Here is a 24,587-nt window from a genome sequence, read left to right on the forward strand (position 1 = left end):
CTGGGATAATTATCTGCAGGGCAGGGGGGAGAGAAAAAAACGTGTAACGCATTTCTTCAGATGAATATAGATTTTCTGGAAGTACTTTCTTAGCCACCTAAGAAATAAACAATTTTTTTAAAATGAAAGAGCAGAGATGGACACCCCTTGCCCCCAGGTTGGTAGAAATTCAGACATGGTTCTTCGGGCTGCGGTTAAGAGAGATGAAAATTTCAGTGCGTTAAGAGACTCAGCTCAACTGGAAGTGTTACTGACGAACTTTAGAAAACCCTGATCTCCAGAAAACAGGAAACTATAAAGAAAGGAGCACATGCATACCCATTCATGAAGCACACAAGGGTGAAGGTCTTCAGATGGCCCAGCACGAGACAGGGGAGGCAATGTAAATGGGTAAATTAAAAGGCAAAAGAAAAAAAAGAAGAAAAAAACCACACACCTCACATGCATTTGGCACCAGCTGGCAAAAGAAACCACTTTTTATACATACATACATACATACATTAAAAAGCAGTAGGTAAGTATCAGAGAGGGGAAGAGAAATTAAACAGTTAAGCCTACTATACTCCCAAAGGTGTGTGTGCAAATAACTGTAGAGAGTTCATGTGAACGGGGAATTGGTTTTCCAGTTTACAGAAGAGATGCCAAATGGCCCTTTATCCTCTTGAAATAAAGCAAACGTGGGCAGGACAAAAATCCCCCCCCCCGTTGCTTATATAAGTCCTATTATGTACAGAAAGACACACACACACTTTTTTTTCTCTTGGGGGTGGCACATATGAGGGAGAAGATGGGAAACTTTCACCTGAGGAGGCCGAGAAGGACAGGAAGCCGCCTGTGGTATCCGCATATCCTGATTCATCCTGGACTGTTACCGAAGTGGCTGGCGGAGGAGGGGGCACCGATGGGACCCACAGAGCTTTGCACGGTGGAGAAAAAGGAAACGGGTATGGCCGCACAGTTTTGAGAAGGCCTGCTGCTTTATTCAAGTAACCAAAGGGTCAAAACCCTTTAAATGCTTGCCTTAAAAGAACACCCTTCCAAGCCACACAACCCCCCCCACTTTCCAAAATCACCATTTTTAAACCTCTTTCTCTGTCTTTCATTCAGCAGCCGCTAGAGAAGGGGCTGTTTCCAGCAACAGACTTCCTGGGCACATGCACCTGCAGGGCATTCTCTGCCCCATCCAGGCACCTTTCTAAAACGGTGGGCAAAGCTACTGATCGCCCCCTCCCCCGCATCAGAGGCCTTGCACTGGGTGGGTCCAAGGATCTCTGGGTGAGAGGCGCTTCCCTACCCACTGCAAAGCAGGGCAGATGTTTTTCAGGGTGGAGCTGGACGGGCCCAGGGGCACCTTGGTGCTGCAGGAGGACTTCCGGGAGGCTGTTCAAAAAGCCTGGGAAAGGAGGGAGGAAATTTGGCACAAAGTTCAGACGACTCCCCCCTCCAGCCAGCCCCACTGCGGGGGCTGAGGGTGTCGCAGCCCCGTTCAAACGCATCAGGATGACGCCCCTCCGGCCATCAACAGGATCCTTCTTGGGGGTCTGCAGTGGGTGGCATTGTGCAAATAAGTGGCATCATGTGCACAATGTTGTCCCAATGCACGCAACAATATTGTGGCTGCTACTGGACACCTATGGCTCCTGGGGGTGAGTTGGAAAAAAAAAAAAGCCACGGCTGTTCCGATCAAGGGGCTCAGCCCATGGGGGAAGAGGGGGAACCCGCTGACGAGCAGAGCCGGGCTTTACGATCCAACCCTACTCTGGTGCAAGCAGGCGTCCCTTTTTGTGGGGGAAAAACAAAATGGCTGCGCCTCTTTCCTGCTTGGTTTTTAAGGAAGGGTGTTCTTTTAAGACAAAGCAAAAAAAAAAAAAAAGTTCATTAGAGGTAAAATATTTTTATAGGAAAACAACAAAACCAAAAAAAAAACAGCAATACAAAACGCCACCATAGGACCTTGCAGTCACTCGTACAGATGGGGGGGGGGGTTTACCTTGAATTCAGCCACCTCAAAATGTACATGCAAGTAGGAACTGTAAAAACAAGAACATATAAAAAACCTAACTAATAAAGTGCATGTTTCATTATATATTACATCTGCCCCAACTGAAGAACGCAACAAAGGTACTGTGAAAAGAGTCGGTGGGGTGGGGTGGGGACAAGGGATGGGAAGGGAAACCGAGCCAACGATCACATCGTATTATATACGGGATTAGGGGTTCTTCTTCTCTCGTTTGACTTTTTTAACCTCCTGGGCAGTCGAGTTCTGGCGGGGGGGTTTTGAGGGAGCGTGGCCAGCTGGGCCCAAGTCCACGTTCCTTCTGCGGGGGGAAAGGTCGGGGCAAAGTCCCGGGCGTACTGGGCCGAGGGCCTCTCCACCGGCTGACTCAGGGCGAGGCTTTCCTGCATCTTGACGGGTTCCACAAAATGCCTTGCGGGCCGGGGAGATGGGAGGGTGGACGAGGGGACGGCAGGACCCAGTGCGGGGCCAGGGGGGCCCCGGAGAGATTCCAGGGATGCCGGACTGGCACCAGCAGGCAGGCAGCAGCCCCCCGGCAGGTCGTCCTTCAGGGAGCCCAGGCAGTCCAGCTTGGCCAGCGAGGCCGAGCGCTTCATCTGGGACGGCGGGGTGAGGCCAGCTTGCCGCAGGCACGCCTCCAGGTCCTTGGCCAGCTGTTTCACGAGGCCGGTCCCCTGGCTGGAGTCTTTGGCGCCGTCGCAGCTGGAGCGGCGAGGGAGGGGGCAGCCGAGGGGATGGGCCCCGGGGCCCTCTGGAGGAGCCTCTCTGGGATTGGGGCCCCAGCGTGTCCAGGGCAGGAAGCCCATTCCCCTCTCCTCCAAGGAAAACTGCCCGTTTCCAGCATAGCCCCCCGAGGGAGCTGGCTCGGGCTCAGTGCTCGTGCTGCCCTGAGTGACCCCCTCCAGGCCAACGAGGTGCTGGCGGTGCAAACGTGGCGGGGGGGAGCATCTCACCCAGCTGGCAGGAGGAGAGGGGGCCGCAGGGTCGGCCGGTGCCCCCGTTTCCCTCTCTTCCTCCTCCTCCTCCTCCGGGCTGCCCCAAGAGAAAGGAGCTCTCTCGAAGGGACCACCGTCCTGTTCCGGAGCGCTGGAGAGCTCCGAGCTACCCCTGGGACCCTCCAAGCAAAACGCGTTGTTGCAGTTTTCATCCACGGCCTTCTCCGGTGCCTGGGCCGCGCCACCCTTCTCGCCCCCAACCGTCCCTGGGAGGCCAGGCAGCGCGTGAGTGAACTCGATGATCTCGATTCTCTTGGGGAGGGGGCTGAAGAGCGGAGACCCCTCCTCGCTGTCCATCCAAAGCACCATCCTGTGCTCCCGGGCCGATCCGGCCGCCTCTGCAGGGCCATCAGGGGGGCGAGAAGGCTCGGCCGGCTGCTCCGAGCTGGCCCCGGGCCCCACACTGCTCCCGGCCCTCGAGGCCTCCTTGACCCTCAAGGGCTGGGCCAGCTCGGGAGGCGGCTCCTCCTGCTTGCCCCTCCCGGCGAGGTCGGCCCCCGGAGGTTCGTTCCTGGAGTTCTTTCTGGCGGGGAAGAGGGCGACGGGGGGTGCGAGCTGCAGGTCCTGCTGCTCCTGCCGGAGGCGCTCTTCCAACTCCAGGGTGGCCCGTCGGACAGAGCCGGGGCACCACTTGGGCCCAGGCAGTGCTTGGCCCTCGGCCGGGTCTTCGGCCAGCCCCCTCCCTTCCACGTCTGGCCTTGGGGAAGGCGCTGGGGGGACCAAAGCCCCTTCGGGGTCCGGTTTTGAAGGCTCTTGAGCCGCTTCCCTTGGGACCGGCCCAGCCCCCTCCCCGCCCTCCTCCCCCTTCTTCCCCAGCTTGTTTTCCCAAGGACAGATCGCCTCAGCCGGCACCTCGTGCAGGGGCGCCTTCTTGGGCACCGGGACCGGGTTGCTGGTGGCCTCTGCCTTGGCAGGCCCCTGCCCTCCTCCCTGCTGGATGGACTCGATCTCGGTGACAATCTCCTTGACTGAAACGACAGGGGAATGGGACCGGATCAGGCCAACAGGGTGCTCCGGCTCCGAGAGCTGAAAAAGGAGAAAACAGGAAAAAAAAAAAAAGGAATCTTAATACGCTTGCCATCCAGAAAAGGTTTCCATGTAAAATTGGGCCAAATACTTCTTTTTCTGGGTGGTGGTGGTGGGGAGACACAGAATGTTACTGCTTTCCTAGTCTGAAGCAATACAGGTAGTCCTTGCTTAATGACGGTTCGTTTAGCGATGGTTCGGATTTATGACGGTGCTTAAAAAACCAACTTGTGACCGGTCCTCACACATACGACCATCGCAGCATCCCAGGGTCACATGATCGCCATTTTCGACCTTCCCAGCCAGCTTCCGGCAAGCAAAATCAACGGGGAACTGCATGATTCACTTAATCACCACAAGGTTTGCTTAACACCTGCAGTGATTCGCTTAACGACTGCAGAAAAGGTTGTAAAATGGGGTCAGATTTGCTTAATGACCGCTTCGCTTAGTAAGTGAAATTCCAGTCCCAATTGTGGTCATTAAGCGAGGACTACCTGTACTGAGCTTGTTGCTGGAATAGGAAACAACTCCCTGATCCAGGGGAAGCAGGAGAAGGAAAACCCTGTCGGGCCCCGGTTTGGTAGGCTGAGAAATATCACCCTCTGTGCTTCTACTGCTGCAATAATTCTGCCTTTATTTGCCGCTCTAGAGTTAGAGTGGGCGGGCAGCAGGTTGCCTGTGGCTTCCTGAGCGCCCCTCCCCCACCACGCGAGGAAAATGATGAAGCAGATTATCTGGATCCCTCGGAGTCGGGGCTCAAATCAGGGTACGGAACGGAAAAAGCATTGGTGGATAACCCTCACCAGGGCCTGGACGGGGGAGAGAGGCCCTCCCGGCTGGGCCGCTCAGCAGCGTTTGAGACCACTGACTGTGGACTGCCCGTCTGGTCAGGGAATGGTGTGTGTGCGTATGCGCAGCTCTGCACCACCCAGTGGCCTCCCCCTCCTTGTTTCTTCCTTTGAGGGGTCAAACTGCTGGCAGAGGCTATCCAGAGGTTCAGGGCAGTCCTCAAGGGCTGTCCCAGGTAGCGTGCACTGTAGCAATCTAATCTGCAACGGCAAGGAACCATCAATGTGCCGAAGCTCAGTTCCCTCCTGGGCTGGAGATGTGGCGGACGTCCTTGCCCAGGGCCCGGAGGAGATGGGGGGACTGGACGGCCCCAGCTGGCTGCCTCGGAATTCTAGCAGGAGGGAGGGGCTGTGGGACGAGGCTGCCCCTCCCTGGGCGGAGCAAGTCTGCCACGTGGATGTGGTTGCTCCTTGACCAGCAGATGGCGCCAGCAGCCAGGGGAGCCGGGGAAGGAAGCTTTAGCGTGGGGTTTCTCAACTGTGTCAACTTTAAGGTATGGGGACTTCAGTTCCCAGAATGGCCAGATGGGGAATTCTGGGAGTTGCAGTCCACCCACCTTAAAGTTGGCAAGGTTGAGATGCACTGCTCTAGATTACTGCAACACACACTCCCGCAGCCCCTGACACTGCAGAAGGCAGTTCAAAAGGTGGTGCCTGCATGCTGGTGGGTGAGACCCACTTAGCAGAGCGACACCGGTATTCCAGAAACCTGCTGCTTCTCAGTGAGTTTCAGAGTTCCCTTCAAAGGCCTGGTTTTAACCTGAAGGTAGTCCTCGACTACTCATTTAGTGACCATTCAAAGTTATGATGGTGCTGAAAAAAGGTGACTTGTGACTGGTCCTCGCACTTACGACCAACACAGTGTCCCTGCAGTTACATGATCAAAATTCAGGCCCTTGGTGACTGGCATGTATTTATGATGGTTGCAGTGTACCGGGGTCACATGATTGCCATTTGCGACCTTCCCAGCTGGCTTCCAACAAGCAAAGTCAATGGGGGGAACTGGATTCACTTAATAACCATGTGATTCACTTAATGACCACGGCAAAAGGTCATAAAATTGGGCATGACTCACTTAACAACCGCCTTGCTTAGCAACAGCAGTTCAGGTCCCAATTGCGGTCGTAAGTCGAGGACTACCTGTTCAGGGCTCAGCTCCAGTTGATCTTAGAGTCTGTCCTGAATCTGCCCATCTGTGTACTGCATCAAGAAGGGAGGCATTTTTGGCTCCCCCTCTGGCCAAGAGGCCAGAGGGGAGGCGCTTGAGATGGAGCTGTCTCCCCCAGCCAAGATTCAGGCATTCCACCCCCCCCAAAATAGGTAGTTTCAGGAAGCTGGTTAAAACAGAACGTAAACAAAGACCGTCACTCTGTATGGAAATCACGCAAGGGATGAAAACAAGAACTCAGAATTCCAACTGGTGGTGCAAGGTAGCATTAAAAAGAGGTTAACGTGGTGTGGTTTCATGGGATGTTTTCTGATTTGTTAATCCATGTAATGCGTATTAAAAAAATGTAAAAATTAGCAGCTTTGGTTTTACCAATTCCACTTCTTCAAGAGTGGAATTTCCCTCCATTCTCCCTAGTGAGAAGAACGAAGAAGCAGGAGGCTGAAAAACAGGACATCAGTGCATCACCACCACCCACTCCGAATCCTGGGAGGCAGGAAAGGCACCCACATATAGGTAGTCCTCGCTTAACGACCACAAATAGGAGTGGAATTTCGTTGCTAAGCAAAGCAGTCATTAAGTAAATCCAACCAGATTTTACTACCTTTTTTGTGGTGGCCGTTAAGCAAATCACTGTGGTCGTTAAGCGAATTACATGATTCCCCATTGATTTTGCTTGCCAGAAGCTGGCTGGGAAGGTAGAAAATGGTGATCAGGTGGCCATGGGACACTGTGACAGACATAAATGGGAGCCGGTTGCCAAGCGCCCAAATCGTAATCACGCGACTTGGGGATGCTGTGACGGTCGCAAGTGTGAGGACCGTCAAGTCATTTTCCTAGCAACGTCCTAAGTCTGAACCATCACTAAACGAATGGTTGTTAAGTGAGGACTACCTGTACCTATTATTCTGGGGGCCCTTTGCACTTTCAGAAGATGCCAGCCAGCAGGAGGAGATGCTGCAGCTGCTGGCTTGAGCGAGTGTTTTCACGTCCTCAGGCGTGAAAGGGGAAGGGGGGCATTTCACTCGGGATGAATTTCTATCGCTCCCCCCAGCTGCCACTTTGTAAGGTCCTAGGAACGATGGGGCAAAACCCTCCCCTCTGGATCCGGTACCTTTGGCTGCTCCTCCTCCAGAGAGGAGGCCTCTGACACTGGCGGGGAGCTGCCCGCAGAGGCACTTTGCTGGGCTTGCTCTGTGGGATCGGGAGGCAGCAGCTCCAACTCAGAGGTCCTGGGGGGCCCGTTCCGCCCGTTGCCCGGCTCTTCTGCCCTGGAACTGGACGAGGCTCGTGGCCTGTTCTCCTGAGAGAGTTCCACAAACTTCTCCAAGGCGCTGAAGAAGTCAATCCGATCCGTCCCAAAGTCTCCGGCCGCTGCTTCCGCTTCCTCCTCCTCCTCCTCCTCCTCCTCCTCCGGCTGAGAAAGATCGGGTGGCGGGCTCGGCGTGTCTTGCAGGCAAGACGCCAGCTCCTCCATGGGCACCAGGTGGACGTTCCCGTCGCCGGGCTTGAGGGCGTCGTTCTCCAAATCATCCACAGCCAAGCCAGGAAACCCACTGGCCGGGTCCAGGGCGCCTTCTCGCTGCAGCAAGGCACCTGACGCGTGGCAGTTGTCCAGGGGAGACTTGGCGTCCCCCGGGCAGCACCCAGAGGGGCACCCGTTGATGTTGTTCAAGTTCAGCTGGTCTTCCATCTGCTCGGCACTGAAATCTCTGGGCGCAACTTCTAGCAGGATCACCCTCTCCTGGCCAGACAGGCTCCCCACAGGGCCAGGCCCCAAATGGCACAGCAGCGGCCTGTGTGGGCCGGCAGGGAGCCCCGCTGGCAGCGCCACGTGGCTGCTAGGAGACTTGTTTTCGGAGATCCGGTCGGCTGAGGTGGTGATTTCCTTTTTGCTGACCTCCATCCCAGACTTGCCGATGGGCTCGTGGTGGTCCGAGAGATCACTGTCGGAGTGCGACCGCCACAGCTTGTTATGGCGTTGCTTGCTGTGGAGAGAGACAGAGAGAGAGGAAATTTGGGGGGAGGGTTTGAAATGCCCGCAAAATGCCCAACTGCACCATCATGGGGGTGAAGGGACTCTGCTTGTGGGAAGCTGGCCGGGAAGGTCGCGAATGGTGATCAAGTGATCCCAGGACGCTGCAACCTCTGCAAATACATGCTGGTTGCCAAGCGCCCGAATTTTGATCGTGTGACTGCGGGGACACTGTGACGGTTATTAAGTGCGAGGACCAGCCGCAAGTCATTTTTTTCACTGCCATCGTCACTTTGAACCATTGCTAAATGAATGTAAGTCAAGGACTACCTGTACCAAGGCCATGTATCTCAGGGGCCGTTTTATCCTACCCCCTCCATCAACACAGCAGCTGCCATTTTCCTGCCTTGCTGGGTGAGTAAATCGGTGACTGATAGGAGGAGGCAGAAGAAAAGTTACGCAAGCTTTCTTGACGGTGACCCAGACAGCTGAAGGAGAAAAACAAGAGGAACGCAATCCGGCCAGGACCAACATCTGACGCCTAGCTAGGTCACGTTGCTTGGGGTGCTGGAGGACCAGAGGGTGTTTGTGCCATTAGCGGGAATTCAGTGCCCAGTCACACGCTCCTGCTGCCGGTCAGCTGCCGGTCCTGTTTGGCCATCTGTTCCCAGGGACAGAGGGGCATCTTTCCAGAAAGGAGCAAAAACAAGCAGTGCAACTGCGTGGCCACCCGCAATGACCTGGAGGCATCCGGCAGGTCAGCCGGGCCCTCTGGAGTCTTTCCACGTTTTTTTCCCATGGCTGGGCTTGCAAAGACTTGCCCACTGGGGGCGCACACGCTCTGGGAGAAGGCAGCCCCCCTGCCTGCCTGCCTGCCTGCTGAAATCTTGCCCTGGGCAGACCTTGGGCACCCTCCTCTCTCCACGTGCAAGAAAAAGACAAAGGTTTTCCCAGGGAGGAACAGCACAAGACACACAAACACTGGTGTTCGAAACCTTTACATGCGCTGGTGCTGGAGGAAGAAGCCACAACGAATTCTCTCACCCACAACGAATTATTGCAAAAACTGAAGGGGAAATAAAAACGGCCCCAGGAGAAAGCCTTGGGCTTGCTTAGGCACAAAACAAAAAGGGTTGCAGCCTCTTTTGACAAATCACATTATTTTCCATTGGCGCACTCCGCGCCCGGCCGAGTTCTCCGCTCCGGAGTGGCTTCCCTGTGCTTTAGAAACCAAATCAAAGTTCCTCTGAAAAACGCTTGTCTGGCAGGTGGAAGGAAAAGACGAGCTTGATCCACGGTGTGGAAATCCTGCCCAGGCGTTTTAAAACAGTTATGACATTTCGGTTCCCTCTGCTGCCTCCCAGCGTGGCTGTCTAGTAATAAAGACAGGTAATTTATGCCCTCATTGCATTTCCTAAAGGATCTCGCCTGGGAGAAAGAACGAGGAGAACAGAAACACAGCCGCTGTCAGCCCTGTGAGGTAGACCAGGCTAGGAAACCAGAGTCGTGCAGTCTACTACTTCTTTCACTGTATAGTAACAGAATCTTGCGAGTCTGAATGCGCTTCCCCCCTCCCTGCCTTTATCTTTGTGACAACGAGGGAGGGTCAAGTCTGAGACGCTTCCTCGGATTACATTTCTGACCTGGACTCAGCCCTCTTTTATCTGATTGCTGCTGCTCCTGCTCCAGGCCATTCCTTCTGCCCATTACATCTGTGCACCACTATTCCTTGGGGCTGCCATCTTTCTGACAGGGCCCTTCTAGGGGCTGTCGAATCTGGAAGCTCCAAGGGAGCCCACGATGCTCTCCAAAGCGTATCCCGACAGACCCAGACCTGCGTCTCTCCTGCTCCGACACCCAGTCCAGTCTGGCACAGATGAACAAGCGTTTCTTTCCTGACGATCATCAGCGCCACAGGGCAGGCGGCTTAAAGCCCCCCAAATTCGCAAGAGGGAAAGACCCAGAGACCTCAAGGAGGGGACCCTGCTTATTCCACCCCGTTTTGGAGCCTTGCCCAGGATTAAGATGGCTGCAGATGGACACCTCCCCACGTCTCCCAGCAGGAGTGCTGCAGTCAGAACTGGGGGGTGGGACCTGGGTCTTTGGAGGGGGGAGAGCTTGTGGCCCAATCTGGGGGTTTTAAAATGAATAAAATGAGTGTTAGCTCATAGCCGTAGTATTATTTCCTTCCATTTTTTTTCTTTCTTGATTGCACAGTTTTAGTAAATAACATTATTGCTTTACTATTGTTTATTTTTGATGTGACGTAAATGTATTGTGAGCTCTTGCACCAAATTCCTTGTATGGCTAATCATACTTGGCCAATAAAGTATTCTATTCTATTCTATTCTATTCTATTCTATTCTATTCTATTCTATTCTATTCTATTCTATTCTATTCTATTCTATTCTATTATTCTATTCTATTCTATTCTATTCTATTCTATTCTATTCTATTCTATTCTATTCTATTATTCTATTCTATTCTATTCTATTATTCTATTCTATTCTATTCTATTCTATATTCTATTCTATATTCTATTCTATATTCTATTCTATTCTATTCTATTCTATATTCTATTCTATTCTATTATTCTATTCTATTATTCTATTCTATATTCTATTCTATTCTATATTCTATTCTATATTCTATTCTATATTCTATATTCTATATTCTATATTCTATTCTATTCTATTCTATTCTATTCTATTCTATTCTATTCTATTCTATTCTATTCTATTAATTCGTTATCCTGCTCCCCAAATTGTATTCTGTGCAAGGCTATGGAACTGCAGGCACTGAATGGGAACTGATAAATAACGGTATCTTTTTTTGTTTCATACAACTACATTGGTATCATCTGCCATGCAGTGAAGGGGCCTTGCTCTCCCCAGCCCATTGCCAGCCGCATCCGCCGAGTCCCGGAGCCGCTCATCAGCCTGCTTCAAGGTCCCCAAGCCACTTTCCTTGCCGTAAGAGAGCTTGTGCCAAGGACTGGGGGGCACCGACCCACTTAGGTAGCCGTAGCCAACTCCTGTTTTAGCCTTGGTCTGCCCATCTGCAGTATTTGGATCACGAGTCTGGCCTACCTCGCAGGCTTGTTTTGAGCGGGAGCAGCGATTAAAGTTCCAGGAGGCTTCTGAACACTCGAAAGGATGGGCGCGTGAGTGCAACTTTCTCACCATCCTTTCCAACGTCCGCACTGCGGTTTGCCAAAATGTGACCCTTCAGATGGAGCCCGACCAACTCTCTTTCCTGTTTCAAATTCCTTCCCTGCATTCCTGTTTTTTGCCAGTCGTTGCTCCAAAACACACTTTCAAAACCCCCCGACATCCGAGCCCGAGGCATCTGGCAGCCACGTGGCTGCAAATGGGGATCCTTTTCACAGAAAACACAGGCAGGCGGTTGAAGATCATGGTTCCTGTTATAAAAACAACCCTGCTGGTTTTGCACAGGAAATGTGACCAGTGAAGCAAACATGTTGGGAATGGACCCCTGCCCCCCCCACACCTCTGAACTCAACGAGGCAGGAAAAGAAATCTGCAAGGAGGCACACCCCTTAAGGCCAGGCCGGGGCCACTGAGAGCACCCAACAAGCCACGCTTCATTAGTCTAGACCAGTGTTTCTCAACCTCGGCAACTTTAAGACGGGTGGACTTCAACTCCCAGAATTCCCCAGGGAATTCTGGGAGTTGAAGTCCACTCGTCTTAAAGTTGCCGAGGTTGAGAAACACTGGTCTAGAGGCAGAACAGGGGCCTCCAAGACCCCTCTGCTTAGCAGCTTGAACACACCTGGCCAGGAGGATGCCCTGGTACTCCTCCAGCTGGCGCATGAAGCTGGGGTTGGGCTTGGTGACAGTGCGGCGCTCCTTCACGTAGTCGTAGGCCCGGTCGAGGTTCCAGCCGTACTCTTTCATGGCGTAGGCGATCACAGTGGAGGCTGACCGGCTGACTCCCATCTTGCAGTGAACCAGACACTTAGAGCCGTTCTTCCTGCAAAGGCCATGTGTGGGTGGAATGTTGCAGGAGAAAGGAGGAAGAGGCAGGTCTCCAGCCCCACGAGGCACCCCGTTAATTGCACTGCACCATGCTCACAAGCAGGGAAAAATCTAACTATGGTCCTGGAGCATCCATCCATCCATCCATCCATCCTCAGTCAGTCAGTCAGTCAGTCATCTGTCTGTCTGTCTGTCTATCACAAATACTTCTATGTCACTTCAGTCACAGAGAGATGGAATGCCTAGAGAAGCCCTGTTCTAATAGGGTTGGTCTGTCTGTCTGTCTATGAGCCAGCCAGCCAGCCAATTTATCATCTCTCCCTCCCTCCCTCCTTCTCTCCTTTCTCTCTTTCTTACATTCCTTTGAAAATACACAACTAAAAAGTGGGCTGGAGTACTCTGAGGGGGCTTAAAAAGGACAAGGTGGTGGCTGCCACCACTGGCCCAAGCCCCGCCCTCTTTAACATTACACATAAAAATAGGCGGAGCTTCGACTGCACTGGGGCAGCTGCCATCTTGACTTTTTTGACCACACCCTATGGACACCCCTGCCAGGCAGAAAGGCAAGACAGAAATCAACGGTATAATATTGCCAATATAGGCTTAACCGTCAGAGCGCGCTTTCCCAAAAGTGAGGCATCAGCACACCGGGCCTCGGTGCGCAAATCAAGAGCAGCTTCGCTTAGCCCCGTTTGGCCAGCCAGGTCAGCAGTTCGTTCCCTCAACCCGACGGAATTTCCTACTTCCGTTCTTAACCACAGTTCATGCTGATCCAACCCAGCCTTTTGCTGTGGTTAAGCCCACCAGGCCCTTGGATTACCCAGGGCTGCAAAAAAACAAAAAAGCAGCAGCAACACACAAGGCCCAAGGAGTTGCAGAGAAAGGAAGCGGGGCGGGCGGGGGGCTTACCTGGCTTTGGAGATGAATTTGTAGGTGTCGTTCCAATAAGCCAGCAGATCCGTCGCCTCTTCGTCGTAAACCCGGATGTTGTGGTATTCGAAAACGCCCGGGAAGAAATTATCGATCTCCCGAGTGACGTTCAAAATATACCTCACCCTGCAGGAAATTGGAGAGGCTGTGAGGCTCGGAACCGGGGGGTGGGTGGTGGGGTGGGACACACTGTGCACCCCCACAGCAGAGAGGAGAAACTGGCAAGGAACGTCCCATGCTGTCCCCCCAGAATCTCCTGCTGTTTTGATTTGGATCGGAGGTTCCTTAAATACCAACGTTCACTAAAAGCCAAAAAGATGGAGAATGTGCTGTAAATTTCTTCCTGCCGGAGAGCCAAGGGGGGAGCCCGAAGCCCTCGGCATAACCCCCAGCCCTTTTCTTGTCCCCCAGAGTCCTGGGGCTTTTGTTAACAGCCCACCAAGCATGGCTGGGGGGCAAGAAAAGGGTGAGAAGGCAAGGGGAAGAAAAACAGCCCCTCAGTTGCTCATCAGGAAATGGACTGGTTGTAAGTTCCTTTTTTCAGCACCGTCATAACTTTGAACGGTTGTTAAATGAATGGCCGTACGTTGAGGACCAGCTGTAGACCTCTTTTATGCTGAAATCAGTACATCAGGAGGATCTTTTTATGCAGTATGTAAGTGAACCAGGAGAGCCAAGCAGAGCTTCCCCCTGCAGGGGCAGTGTAGCTGAGTCCCAGTTGTTGACAAGGAAAAAAGTGAGTCCTCCCAGAACATACAATCATAGAATTGTGTGGAGTTGGAGGTGACACCAAGAACCATCTAGACCAGTGTTTCTCAACCTTGGCAACTTTAAGAGGTGTGGACTTCAACTCCCAGAATTCCCCAGCCAGCATATGCTGGCTGGGGAATTCTGGGAGTTGAAGTCCACACCTCTTAAAGTTGCCAAGGTTGAGAAACATCAATCTAGACTGTGGTTTTTCAACTTGGTGACTTTAAGACATGCGGATTTCAATTCCACACATCTTGAAATCTGCACATTGAACTGAAGTCCACACATCTTAAAAAAATCACCAAGTTTGAAAAACACAGATCCAGTCCAATCCTCTGCAACGTGCAGGAAAATCCGTGAAACCCTCCAGCAGAGGTGGCTGTCCAGCTTCTTCTCGAAAACCTCCAGAGAGGGAGAACCCACCACCTGCATACAAATGCTCTTCCACGGTTGTGCAAATCTGGCAGAAAGTTCATCCTTGCATTTAAGCAAAAGCAAGACAACGGCAACCCATCCCTTTGGGCAAGTTAAGGTGCCATATAAAACAGCTCGTGGCCGTCTTCCCTGGATGAACTTAAGCAGGGCCATCTTGCATCCCCTCCATCTTCTCTTCTCCAAGCTCAACAGCCCCACCTCCTTCTGCCTGTCCTCACAGAGAAGGTCCTCAAGTCCTGGAATCACCAGGGTCACCCTCCTTGGAACCTGTTCTAGTCTGTCCATTCCCTTCTGGAAATGTGATGCCCAGAACTGCTCAACAGCACTCCAGGTGTGACCTCATCGGAGCCGAGTAAAAAAGAATAGGGACCTCATGTGTGTTTCATATAATGCTTCTTCTGACACAGCCCAGAACAGCTGAGCCCTTCACGCAGCATTCTGAATTGCTGAAGTGAGATTGGCTCCCTCCCTCCTGGACTTTGGGAAACAGCTAAAGACCTGGTTCTGTAATTATGTCTGGGGCGGGAGGGAGGGTTGTCATTCCTGGGGATGGTTAGTCTCCTAGAACGACCCTGCTCTGCTTGCGGATCATAAAGAACTTCCAGCCTTCGAGGTTTTTATTATATTCATTGTATTTGTATTGTGGTGTCTTATAGTTTTATATTTTTATCTATGTTTTGTTGTGAGCCGCCCAGACTCCCTTTTGGGAGATGGGTGGTGATAAATTTGATTGATTGATTGATTGAATAAACAAACAAATAAATAAATGTATATACCCTGCTAATAAGCTTCTTGAGAGTATTGTAATTAGGTCTGATATTCCAAACCCCAACCCCCCCGACCAAGAACCACCAAACCTTCTGGCCTTGGATGCAGTTGCTACCCCTTTGCTACAGGAAGCCTGAGGACAAAGTGCCCCCAGTGTGAAAATATTTGTGCCAGGGCCCACAAAGCCTCTCTGCAGATACAAATGTTGCCAGGAGCCAATCAAACTTTTTCAGTTTTGCTAATCTAGTTTTTCAGCCTGCCAGAGTTTCCTGCATTCACCCAAGGAGTTTGGCAACAGTCAAGGATAAGATAACCCCCGTTTCACTCTCCACAAATATTAGAAAGAAAGAAAAAAAGGAAGAGCTTTAGGAGTTGGTAATAGCTATACTCTGGGATGAATCTTGCAGTCCGTTTTTTACTGGGAAGATTGAAGGAAAGGCATATAAATGCACCCCCCCCCACAAAGGATGGATGGATGGATGATGTGCCATCAAGTTGTTTTCGACTCCCAGCGACCACACAGACAGATCTTCTCCGTGAACACAGGAGGAAGGGTATATAAATATACACACAGTACACACACCTTTCCTTCTATATACAGACAAGCACGCGCCTTGGAAAGGGAATGCCCTTCTGAGAGGTGATAACAATCAATTAAACCAACAGCATAAAGAACCTCGTGTTTTGCGAGGGCAACCCCAAATTCTGGGCCCAACTCACCCTCTGGTCTGCAAGTCTTCCAGGTTGGAGGCGTTCCACTCCGAACCCTGCACAAACAGGCGACAAGGCAGAAAGCAACACGTTCTCGTATCTGGTCACGCCAGACCCAAGGCGGGCAGCCCCCGTCTCCGGCCCTGAGCCCCAGGACTCCCGAGAATGTGCCCGACGAGAAAGGAAAGGAAAACCAGGGGTTTCAGCCCCCAAGAGGTTTCGGTTTGCAGGGAGGATGGTTATGCCTCTGCAAGCGTGCAGCTCTCATTTAGTCCCTCCACTCGCTGCCCCCAAAGCCAACCCCCGCCCCAAACCCTGCCCGAACCCACACTTGTCCCTCAGGATGATATATCTTGTAATCTTAGTGTTGTTCCTTGCAATTGCCCCCCATGAGGGAGGACTGGGCTGACTGGCCCAGAATTCCCCCACCAGCTTCCCTGGATTAGGGTGCCTTGCACCTGAATCTCAGCACTGGAGTGGGTCCTAAGCAATGCCCCCCCCCAGCCAAGGCAAGGAACAGCCCCCCAGTCCCCTGCTGCCACCTGGGGTAAGCCGAGCCGCTCCCCGCCTCAAACTCCGAATACTGGCAAACACGTTGGTTCCTGGAAGGGGACTGTCAGGCCCACCGGTCCTGCCAGAAGTGCGGGGATGGGGAGGGGCGTGCCAAACGGGGCATGAGGGCGCTCGTTCGAAGGGCACTGGCAGGGAGTGACTCAGTAGGGCACGGGAAGCGAGGAGTGTGCCTGGGTGAGGTTTAAGACCCCACAGCCGCTCCGCCCGACGCCGGGGGCTCTCACCAGAAGGACGTGGTCGAAGATCTGCGTGGGGCTGTCCATCTGGCCCAGGATGACAATCATCTCGTTGTCGATGAACCCCTTGAACTCCCGCAGGTTGCACGCCATCTGCATCTCCAGCTCCGTGCGGATCTGGGGCGGGAGCAGCGGAGAGGCAGCCTTGAGGCGACCCGCGTTTTTAAAGAAGTGACATTTTATCAACAGCCCCGAGATCCCCCAAGCAGGTCCAGTTTGTCTGCACCAAGACCCACATTCGGAGGGCAGAAAGCCGGATGCTTGGAAGCTGAAAGAGCAGCTGGCATCACGCGAAGCAAAGGGTTGGTTTGAGCTGAGAAACATCCTCTGGACTTCAGTGCCAACAGCAGGGGGGGGGGGGCGAAGGCTCACGGGGGGGGGGGGGGAATGCCTCAGCTGTGACACCACCCCAGAGCTCAGCAATCTGCACCAGTCAGCCTTCTTCTAGGTGTTTCTGATTCCAACCCTAACCCGCTTTCCTTTTCGCCCGAATTCGGATTGTCACTGTGCCCCCAAACAGATTACCTCGCCCTACAGGCAACGAAGCCAAACAAAATCTACCAGAGAGTTAAGTTGGTCTAGTAAAGACAAGCTCTCCCCCCTCCTGCCCCCAGCCCCTCCCCAAGGGGCGCCGAATGACAGCCTCATCCATTTGGAGGACCGAGAGCTGAAAGACCGAGGCGTTACGAGATCGCCAGGTATGAGAAAGCCGATTTGTGGGGCAGGAATGAGCAGCTGCAGGAACAGAGGCCCATAGAAGAGCACGGGGCTAAGATATTACGAGCTCAGTGGCTGCTCCCCAGGAGCAGGGAAGTTCAGAGGCCGCTCTGCGTGGCTCCAGCCATCACGGCCCTGGGTCAGGGATGCCGGGCACTGTAGTTCGAGCCACAAGAGGGGCCGCAGCCAAAACCGCCTGCTGGGGCAGGGAGAGATGGGAAGGGGGAGGAAGAGGAGGGGAGAGCTGGGGGGAGCTAGCTGGCAAGAAAAAGCTGGCACCGCCTGTGACTTTGCCTCACACGCTCGCCCCACGACGGCTGAGACCTCCTCGAAAGCCGAGCTGGGAAGCTGCGGAGCACCCCTCTCCCCCGCAGCCCCCCAGCTGCGCCCCAAGGCACCGCCTCCCCCCTGCCCCACCACTCACCTCCTTGGACGTGATGTTCTCCAGATCCTTCTGCATCATAATCTCCCGCAGCTTGGTCTTGATCAAGCGCTCCGTCCGCTCGCGCTCCGTCGGGCTGAAACAAGGGAAGCCACAATGGTAGAATCGGAAGGAGCAGACGGAGGCGGGCAAGGATGGGCCTCGGCACCTCCTGCGGTCACAGGTCCGCTCGGAGACGGCCATCGCCGCCTTCCTCTACTTGGCGTTGGTCAGGTGCTGCGCAACCACAGCCCCCAGGATTCCCAGCCAGCACGGCACATACAGTGAGGGGGGATGGGAATTGCAGTCCTGCAGCAGGTTCCCAGTCCTGATTTAGCCCATGGAACAAGGGCCAGTTTTTTGATGTCTAGCGGAGCTGGCTGAGAAGTTGATGGGGCATCGGGGTCAACCAGGCTGGAACACTTTTTGGCCAGGGTCCAGGCCCAGCCAGGGGACTGAGACTGTCCTGGTCTTTATTGTCAGTAGCCTCTGGTGGGGATGAGAGGGAGGGCGCACGACCCCCCAGCCCTGCTAGATCTTTCAGCAGCCCTGAGAACTTCGGCCATGGTGTCCTTCTGGACCACCTGTAAAGGCTGGGGGTTGGGGGTGCTGCCCAGGGGTTCAGCTCCTGCTGAGTGGCTGTTCAGGGAAGGGGAGATCAAGCCCCCAGGCACGCCAATACGGGGTGGTGTAGAGTCTACGGGGTCTATTTAACATCTACACGAAGCCAGGGGTCTGGGGTCTGGGCGGAATCACCCACCAGTTCGAGGTTTGCTATCCTCAACCCGCCTGTGCTGTCTGGGACTGCCCCCTCCCAGATCCAACACCAGAGAGGTGGGAATGCAGTTTAAAGGGGCGCCGAGTGCTGTAGCGCCCCTGAGGTGTTGCTTTTGTGTCCCCCTTTCCCTCTGATGCAGCTGAGGTCGGCGTCTATGTTCACCTCACCCAGCTTCACCCTCCGTGTCTCCGTGGAGGCTGAGTGGGTTCAAGGTCACACAGTGGAAACTGAGGCTCCGGCTAGACTGCGTCCCTGGAATAATGGCCGGATCAACCCGTGGCCTCCTGCCCCTGCACCGATAAGGCCATCGGACCGCCTCGAGGCTTGAGCCGCTTTCCTCTTCCACCCTCTACCTTCCTTGGAGAGGTGAGCACTTCCACGCCTCCATATATGGCACCCAGAGCTTGTTGAGCACCCAGAGGCGCATTCCAGCAGCCTCTCGCCTTATCGCTGGCTGTAAAAATAGCTGGGCCTCGTCAGCGAGGATGGAGCCCCCGGAGCACCAGAGACAGCTGGCCAGTCCAGACACGAACGTCCTGCGCCCAGGAAGGGCCAGGCGGGCTCAGCAAAACAAAAGGGGGATCCTGGGGGCCGGAGGCCTTCCGGAAGCCCCCAGGAGTTCCTTCAGCTCTGGCTTAGCTTGCCTCTCATCCTAAAGATCGGGGCGACTGTCTTGCCTACAAGACGTTGCGAGGTTCCTCCCCAAACAGAGGCATTTAGAGATCCTGAGAGGGCCAGGAAGCGCTCCAGCCAATTTCAGTGCTCAGCCTCCCTGAGGTGCATGGAGTTAAGATTTTGGCCACTGGCATTCCTCTCCCCAAAATTCTCTGAAAGCAGTGCCAGAGAGATTAAGAATTAGGGGCACGTTTGGGCTCCTTCGGTGGCCTGGCCTGCCTGGGACTGGCATCCCCACAGCTGGCACCAATGCCCCCTCTGGCAGATTTATTATTTATAGTACTTTACTAGGATCTCATCACAGGAGATCTCTTGACCAGTGTTTCTCAAGCTCTGCTACTTTCAGATGAGTGGACTTCAACTCCCAGAATTCCCCAGCCAGCGGTGCTGGCTGGGGAATTCTGGGAGTTGAAGTCCACCCATCTGAAAGTTGCAAAGCTTGAGAAACACTGCTGTAGGTCGTAAAAAAATACCACAGTACAAAAGAAGCATAAAATCCCCACATTCAGAACAGCACAAGGGGAAAGGTACCAACCAGGTGCCACGATGAAAATGGCAATAAATGTGCCATTGTATCACAGCTAAGCACACTAGTGCTCTGACACAAGAAAACGGTTTTTGATACGCCTGGGGAAAATCTTCCCCTGGTGCTGAAAGGAACACAGATGCAGGCAGAGTCGCGTCCTGGGGAGGTTAAAAAAGTCAAGATGTTGACCCCAACCACATGGCTGCGGCGACCATTTTGACTTTTTCACCCCCCTCCACCGGAAGATACCCCTGGGCATAGGCACCACCCGGCAAGTGGGGTGTGAAGAGAGAAACTGCAACCCACCAACAGCTTCCAAGGAGGGTCACTGTCACAGTCTGTTTGCTGCTCTGGTTGGGGATGATGGGAGTTATAGCACAACGTGCCCGGGAAGGACCAGCTGAGGGGCAGGGCTACTGTTTTTGGCTACCCAGGGGCAGTGAGGGCCAAGGGCGTCCTCGTGAGAGCTCAGCGGGGCGCCCAGATCCACTTACACGTCCGTGAAGAGGGCCGGGGAATCCGGGCGGTGGGACTGGACATCTTGCATGGCATTCCACTCGTTGACCGATGACTGGTCGGAATTGATGTGGCTCTCATAGTAACTGACCCAGGTGAGGAACAGGCTGCCGGGGTAATAGTTGTGGATCCGGGCCACTTCACAGGCTTTGTGGAGGCTCTGCAGGGCAGACCTGGGCGGGGAGGGAAGGAGAGACCCGCTGACCCCTAGTTTTCCACGGCCAGCTGTGATTTTCTGCAAAGGCAGAGGGTGATTTGGGGAAGAAACAGTGAAAACCATCCTCAAAATGTAACTGCTGTTCAAAGAAGTCCTTGGCACTGACGGGGCTCCCTGGAGCACCTGACCGTCAACATCAAAAATAAATCCGTGCCAAGGGATTGGAAAGGGAAGCTGGGCTGCTCCACCGTCCGTGTCCTCTTTATTTCCAAGAAGGTCACTTGGCTCAAGTGGGTGCCCCCTCGGCTTTCTTGGAAGACAGAAATAGCAGGCGGCTGCAACCCAGAAAGATCTTTCTTTGGGTGGGCACCCACCGGCCCAGAAGAAGAAGAGGAGGGGGAGGAGGCGGCATTCTGTTAAATCAGGGTTTGCAAGCGGTTATGGCACCCGGGGGCAGCGACTTCGGCAAGGGGTGAGCCCTCGTCTGCTGGCCCACAACGTGTGGCTCCGCATTCCAAACCTGACCCCCGCCCTCACAAAGAGAGCCCGCACCACCGGGTACTCGTAAAGGCGTCTCCACTGACCCCCAGGAGTCCTTACTGGTGCTGTGGGGACAGCTGGGCGGAAGGTGTTTGCCAGAGTCCGGATAGAAGAGGGAGAGGTGGGTGCTACCCAGGCAGTCATCCCGGCTCATAAAGCAATAAATTAAATGTCCAATAGATTAAAACCACTTGTCACCCAGGAGCATCCAACCAACCTCAAAAAAAGCTGAGCAGCAGGAGACCTTGTTAGTCCATGGATAGGACACCACTAGGAAATCACAGGGCTGTACAGGTAGTCCTCACTTAATGACCATTTGTTTAGTGATGGTTCTGACTTATGATGGTGCTGAAAAAAAAGACTTATGACTGGTCCTCACACTTACGACCGTCACAGCACCCCCACGGTCACATGAGCACGATTTGGGTGCTTGGCAACCAGTTTGCATTTATGAATGTTGCAGTGTTCTGTGGTCATGTGATCTCCATTTTTGACCCTCCCGGTCGGCTTCTGGCAAGGAAAATCAATGGGGAGCTGCGTGACTCGCTTAACGATCACGTGTTTTGCTTAATGGCCATGGTGATTCACTTAATGATTGCCACAAAAAGGCCATAAAATCTGGTTGGATTTACTTAATGACTGCTTTGCTTAGAAACTGAAATCCCAGTCTCAATCATGGTCATTAAGTGAGGACTACCTGTTGGTGAGACTGGGGAGGTGAACTGCTATCTCAGTGGTAAACTACTTCTTTCCTGCTGCCAAGAAAACTACCCAGAGAGGACACTGGGAGTTGAGGTCCACTCAGATCATCTTTCCTTATTCTTATCTGTGCTTCAGGGCAGCACTCTTTCACACTAACGACTCTTTCAACCAACAGCAGTACAGTAAGTCTGAGCTACAGTAATTTCCTGGTTGTACTTGTTACTATTCCAAGCATTTTGATACTTGGAACACCTGATAGTCTTCGTATATGAACATCTCCAGGTTGGTTCTAAATACTAATCGCAAAGCGATCATTGGTAAAACAAGCGTGTTCAAAAGTACCAGAAGCCTGAGTGAACAGGAAAGCGTCCCCAGCATCAGAATCAGCCCTACTGGGTTCACTCCAGGCCTGGTGTAAGGAAGGGCTTCTAACCAGGATTCTGAAGTCTAGGGAGAGTCAGCCCGGCAAGACCCCAAAATGGAACGAAGCCTCCATGCTTAAGAGCAGTATAGCTGTAGATACCAGCTCCACCAAGAAAGAACTGTTGCCTGGTTTGGAAACTCTCCTCCTGGATCTCCTGCTGCAGATCCCTGGAGACAGAGGGATTTAAGAGCACGAGAAGCAGAAGTGGCCTTACCACATGGCCTGCACAGACACCGGCTTGAAGATGTGTATCCGATTATCGGTTGAAACGCTGAAGCCCCTGCAGGAGAGTAAGGTTGGTTTAAACAATAGCCTTGAAAAGGGACTTTTCCCAGGGGCAGATAAAGCAGTTAGGTGTCTGGTGAGGAGGATGGTAAAGCTGGCCCTTTTGCCCTTGAAGAACTGATGCCCGAGGGCATCCGTTCCCCACAATTCGGAAAGGAGGAGGAAACCATCCTGCTTTAAGGAAACGATCAATCAATACGTTGTTGTTGTTGTTGTTGTTGTTGTTGTTATTATTATTATTATTATTAAAATGATGGAGAAGAGAACCCTTGGCTCCCTCCCTTGGGCTGAAGGATCCAATGCTCCTGTCCCCTTCCTGCAAATGGGCCAATAAATCCGACACGTGGAATTTCCATCTGGCCCAGAGGGAAGCTTCCTGTTCAGCATCTCTTTGGACACAGAGGGACCAGAGTAAATGGCGAATGTCATCACATGGTACTGTGTCCCGCAACGCTGAAATGGAGGGGAACCTCTAGAGCAGTGTTTCTCAACTTTGGCAACTTTATGATGGGTAGACTTCAACTCCCAGAATTCCTGGCTGGGGAATTCTGGGAACTGAAGTCCACCCATCTTAAGAGTTGCCAAGGTTGAGAAACACTGCTCTAGACTATCCCGATGCTGCGGGGCAGAAGACCTGGGGCCCTGGGGGTGCCCGGTGGAAGGGAGATGGCCTCCCGAGGAGGTCAGGTGAGACCCAGCGCTTACCCATCGCCGTCCAGGTGGATAAGGGCATCGCTCCAGAGTGGCAGGACCAGCCCCATTGTGCAAACGGTGCTGTAGGACCAACAAGGAAGAACGTCTGTTGAAGCTTTCAGCAATCTCGGAGACTTCCAGCCAGGGCCAAACTCACCGGCCCAGGGTCCTGTCTGGTCTCCCGTGACCCGAGGCACTGCTGGGTTTAAAGCAGCCAAGCCCCAGCCCCACAGGCACTACCTTTCCACCACTGTTTGTGACGAGCGATTAAACCAGGGATGCCCCCAAAGCTTTTAGACTAACAGCCTCCCCCTCGGCCTAAGTCTTCCTGCAACCCTGACTCATGCCCAAGTTGCGTTCAGGAGTGGCTCCGCATAACCCAAAATGTTTCCTTGCCCTGCGTCCTGCCCGTTTCATTGCTTCCTGATCAGCTAGGCTGGGGAATTCCTGACTAACAGCTCTTCAATTGTCAGCAGCCGTTTCTGCTTCCACAAAGGAAAAAGAGACTTCAGCGTTCGTCCCAGAGCTTTGCTGTTCCAGTTCCCCCCCGATGGGTTGATCACAGAGGTTGATCGTGCTGGCTGGGGATGATGGTGGTTGCAATTAACCCTTCTGGACAGCACTAGGTTGGGCAGCTCAAAAGCTAGGAAAAAGTCCTCTGCCTTAGTCAGGGAGCAAGAGGGGTTCAGAACAGGCAACCTCCTGGAAAAGAGCAGCGTGTGTACATTGGATTAGTTTATTTTATGGGGACTTTTTTGCACCGGGCACAGGAAGAAGTCAGAAATGGTCGGCAGGCTTATCCTATGTACAGAAAGGCACCAGTCTGGGTGCTGGTTCACCGTAGCAGGGAGGATGAGCACGCAAGGGTGGCCGTCCTCCTCCAAGCCCTGCGCATGGAGCGAAGCCCGATGAGCTAATGGAAAGAAGGAGATGGCAGGGGAAGGACAAGGCGGCTCTGGAGGGCCCCCCTGGGGGCTGGGGATATTTTTAGGGACTTTCGCCACTCCCCCTTCCACCAAAGCCCCAGCAACAAGGCTAAATTGAGGTTGGAAATACGAAGCAGGTCAGGAGGGAGGCCAGGAAAGCAGCAGACGGCCAGACACGGCGAGGGGGCAGGGGTGGGCCAACTGCCCCCTGCCCAAGCTGGACCGGAATCAAGGTCAGGGGAACAAGTTCAGCGAGAAAGGCCCTCCCCTTCAGATCAGGCTGAATCCAGCGGCGGCTGGCTTGATTCGCTCATCTGTGTTACAAGTGACTTTTTCTTAAAAATGATATTGGTGACCTCCCAATCTCAGGGCAATTGATAATGAAAAAAATAACTTCAGGACCGATTTAATTCTTTTTTTTTTTTTTAGAAAAGGACATAAAAAGTAACGCTCTCAGCTATTTAAAAACACGCCTCTCCCAATCTCAGGGCAATTGATAATAAAAAATAACTTCAGGACCCATTTAATTTTTTTTTTTTAAAAAGGAGATTAAAAAAATAACACTCCCAGCTATTTAAAAGCGTGCTTCTTCTAATGCACCTTTTTGCATTGTTAAAAGAACGATGATTTAAATAGGAAAGGAAAGCTACCAACACGGCAAGAGGAAATCTTTGGCTTGGGTGGGGTGGGACACGGATTCTTTTAAGATGCCTGTCAGGGACTGGGGGCAGCGGGTGCAGGACTTGACTTTGCTGTTGCCTTTGGTGGAGGGTTTTTGGGCAGGAAAGTGGGGGTTG

At 53.1% G+C, this 24,587-nt stretch overlaps 1 protein-coding gene across 2 annotated transcripts in view; it reads right to left on the reverse strand.

Moving 5' to 3' along the window:
• Positions 1–1,805: 1,805 nt before the first annotated feature.
• SSH2 (slingshot protein phosphatase 2) overlaps positions 1,806–24,587 on the reverse strand; it is a 114,045-nt gene continuing 91,263 nt past the window's right edge. Inside the window, exons 5-14 of one of the 2 annotated variants that reach the window (XM_063295696.1) lie at positions 22,877–22,945; positions 22,101–22,166; positions 20,042–20,236; positions 17,572–17,665; positions 16,419–16,547; positions 15,631–15,677; positions 12,937–13,083; positions 11,822–12,022; positions 7,169–8,042; positions 1,806–4,038 (exon numbers count right to left, since the gene is read on the reverse strand). In XM_063295696.1, coding sequence (XP_063151766.1) covers positions 2,188–4,038; positions 7,169–8,042; positions 11,822–12,022; positions 12,937–13,083; positions 15,631–15,677; positions 16,419–16,547; positions 17,572–17,665; positions 20,042–20,236; positions 22,101–22,166; positions 22,877–22,945 — 3,673 coding nt within the window. In that variant the 3' untranslated portion in view covers positions 1,806–2,187. The remainder of the gene's footprint in view (positions 4,039–7,168; positions 8,043–11,821; positions 12,023–12,936; positions 13,084–15,630; positions 15,678–16,418; positions 16,548–17,571; positions 17,666–20,041; positions 20,237–22,100; positions 22,167–22,876; positions 22,946–24,587) is intronic. The other variant, XM_063295705.1, reaches the window with a different exon arrangement.

Source organism: Candoia aspera, chromosome 1 (genome assembly GCF_035149785.1).
Source record: "Candoia aspera isolate rCanAsp1 chromosome 1, rCanAsp1.hap2, whole genome shotgun sequence".
NCBI classification, from domain to species: domain Eukaryota; kingdom Metazoa; phylum Chordata; class Lepidosauria; order Squamata; family Boidae; genus Candoia; species Candoia aspera.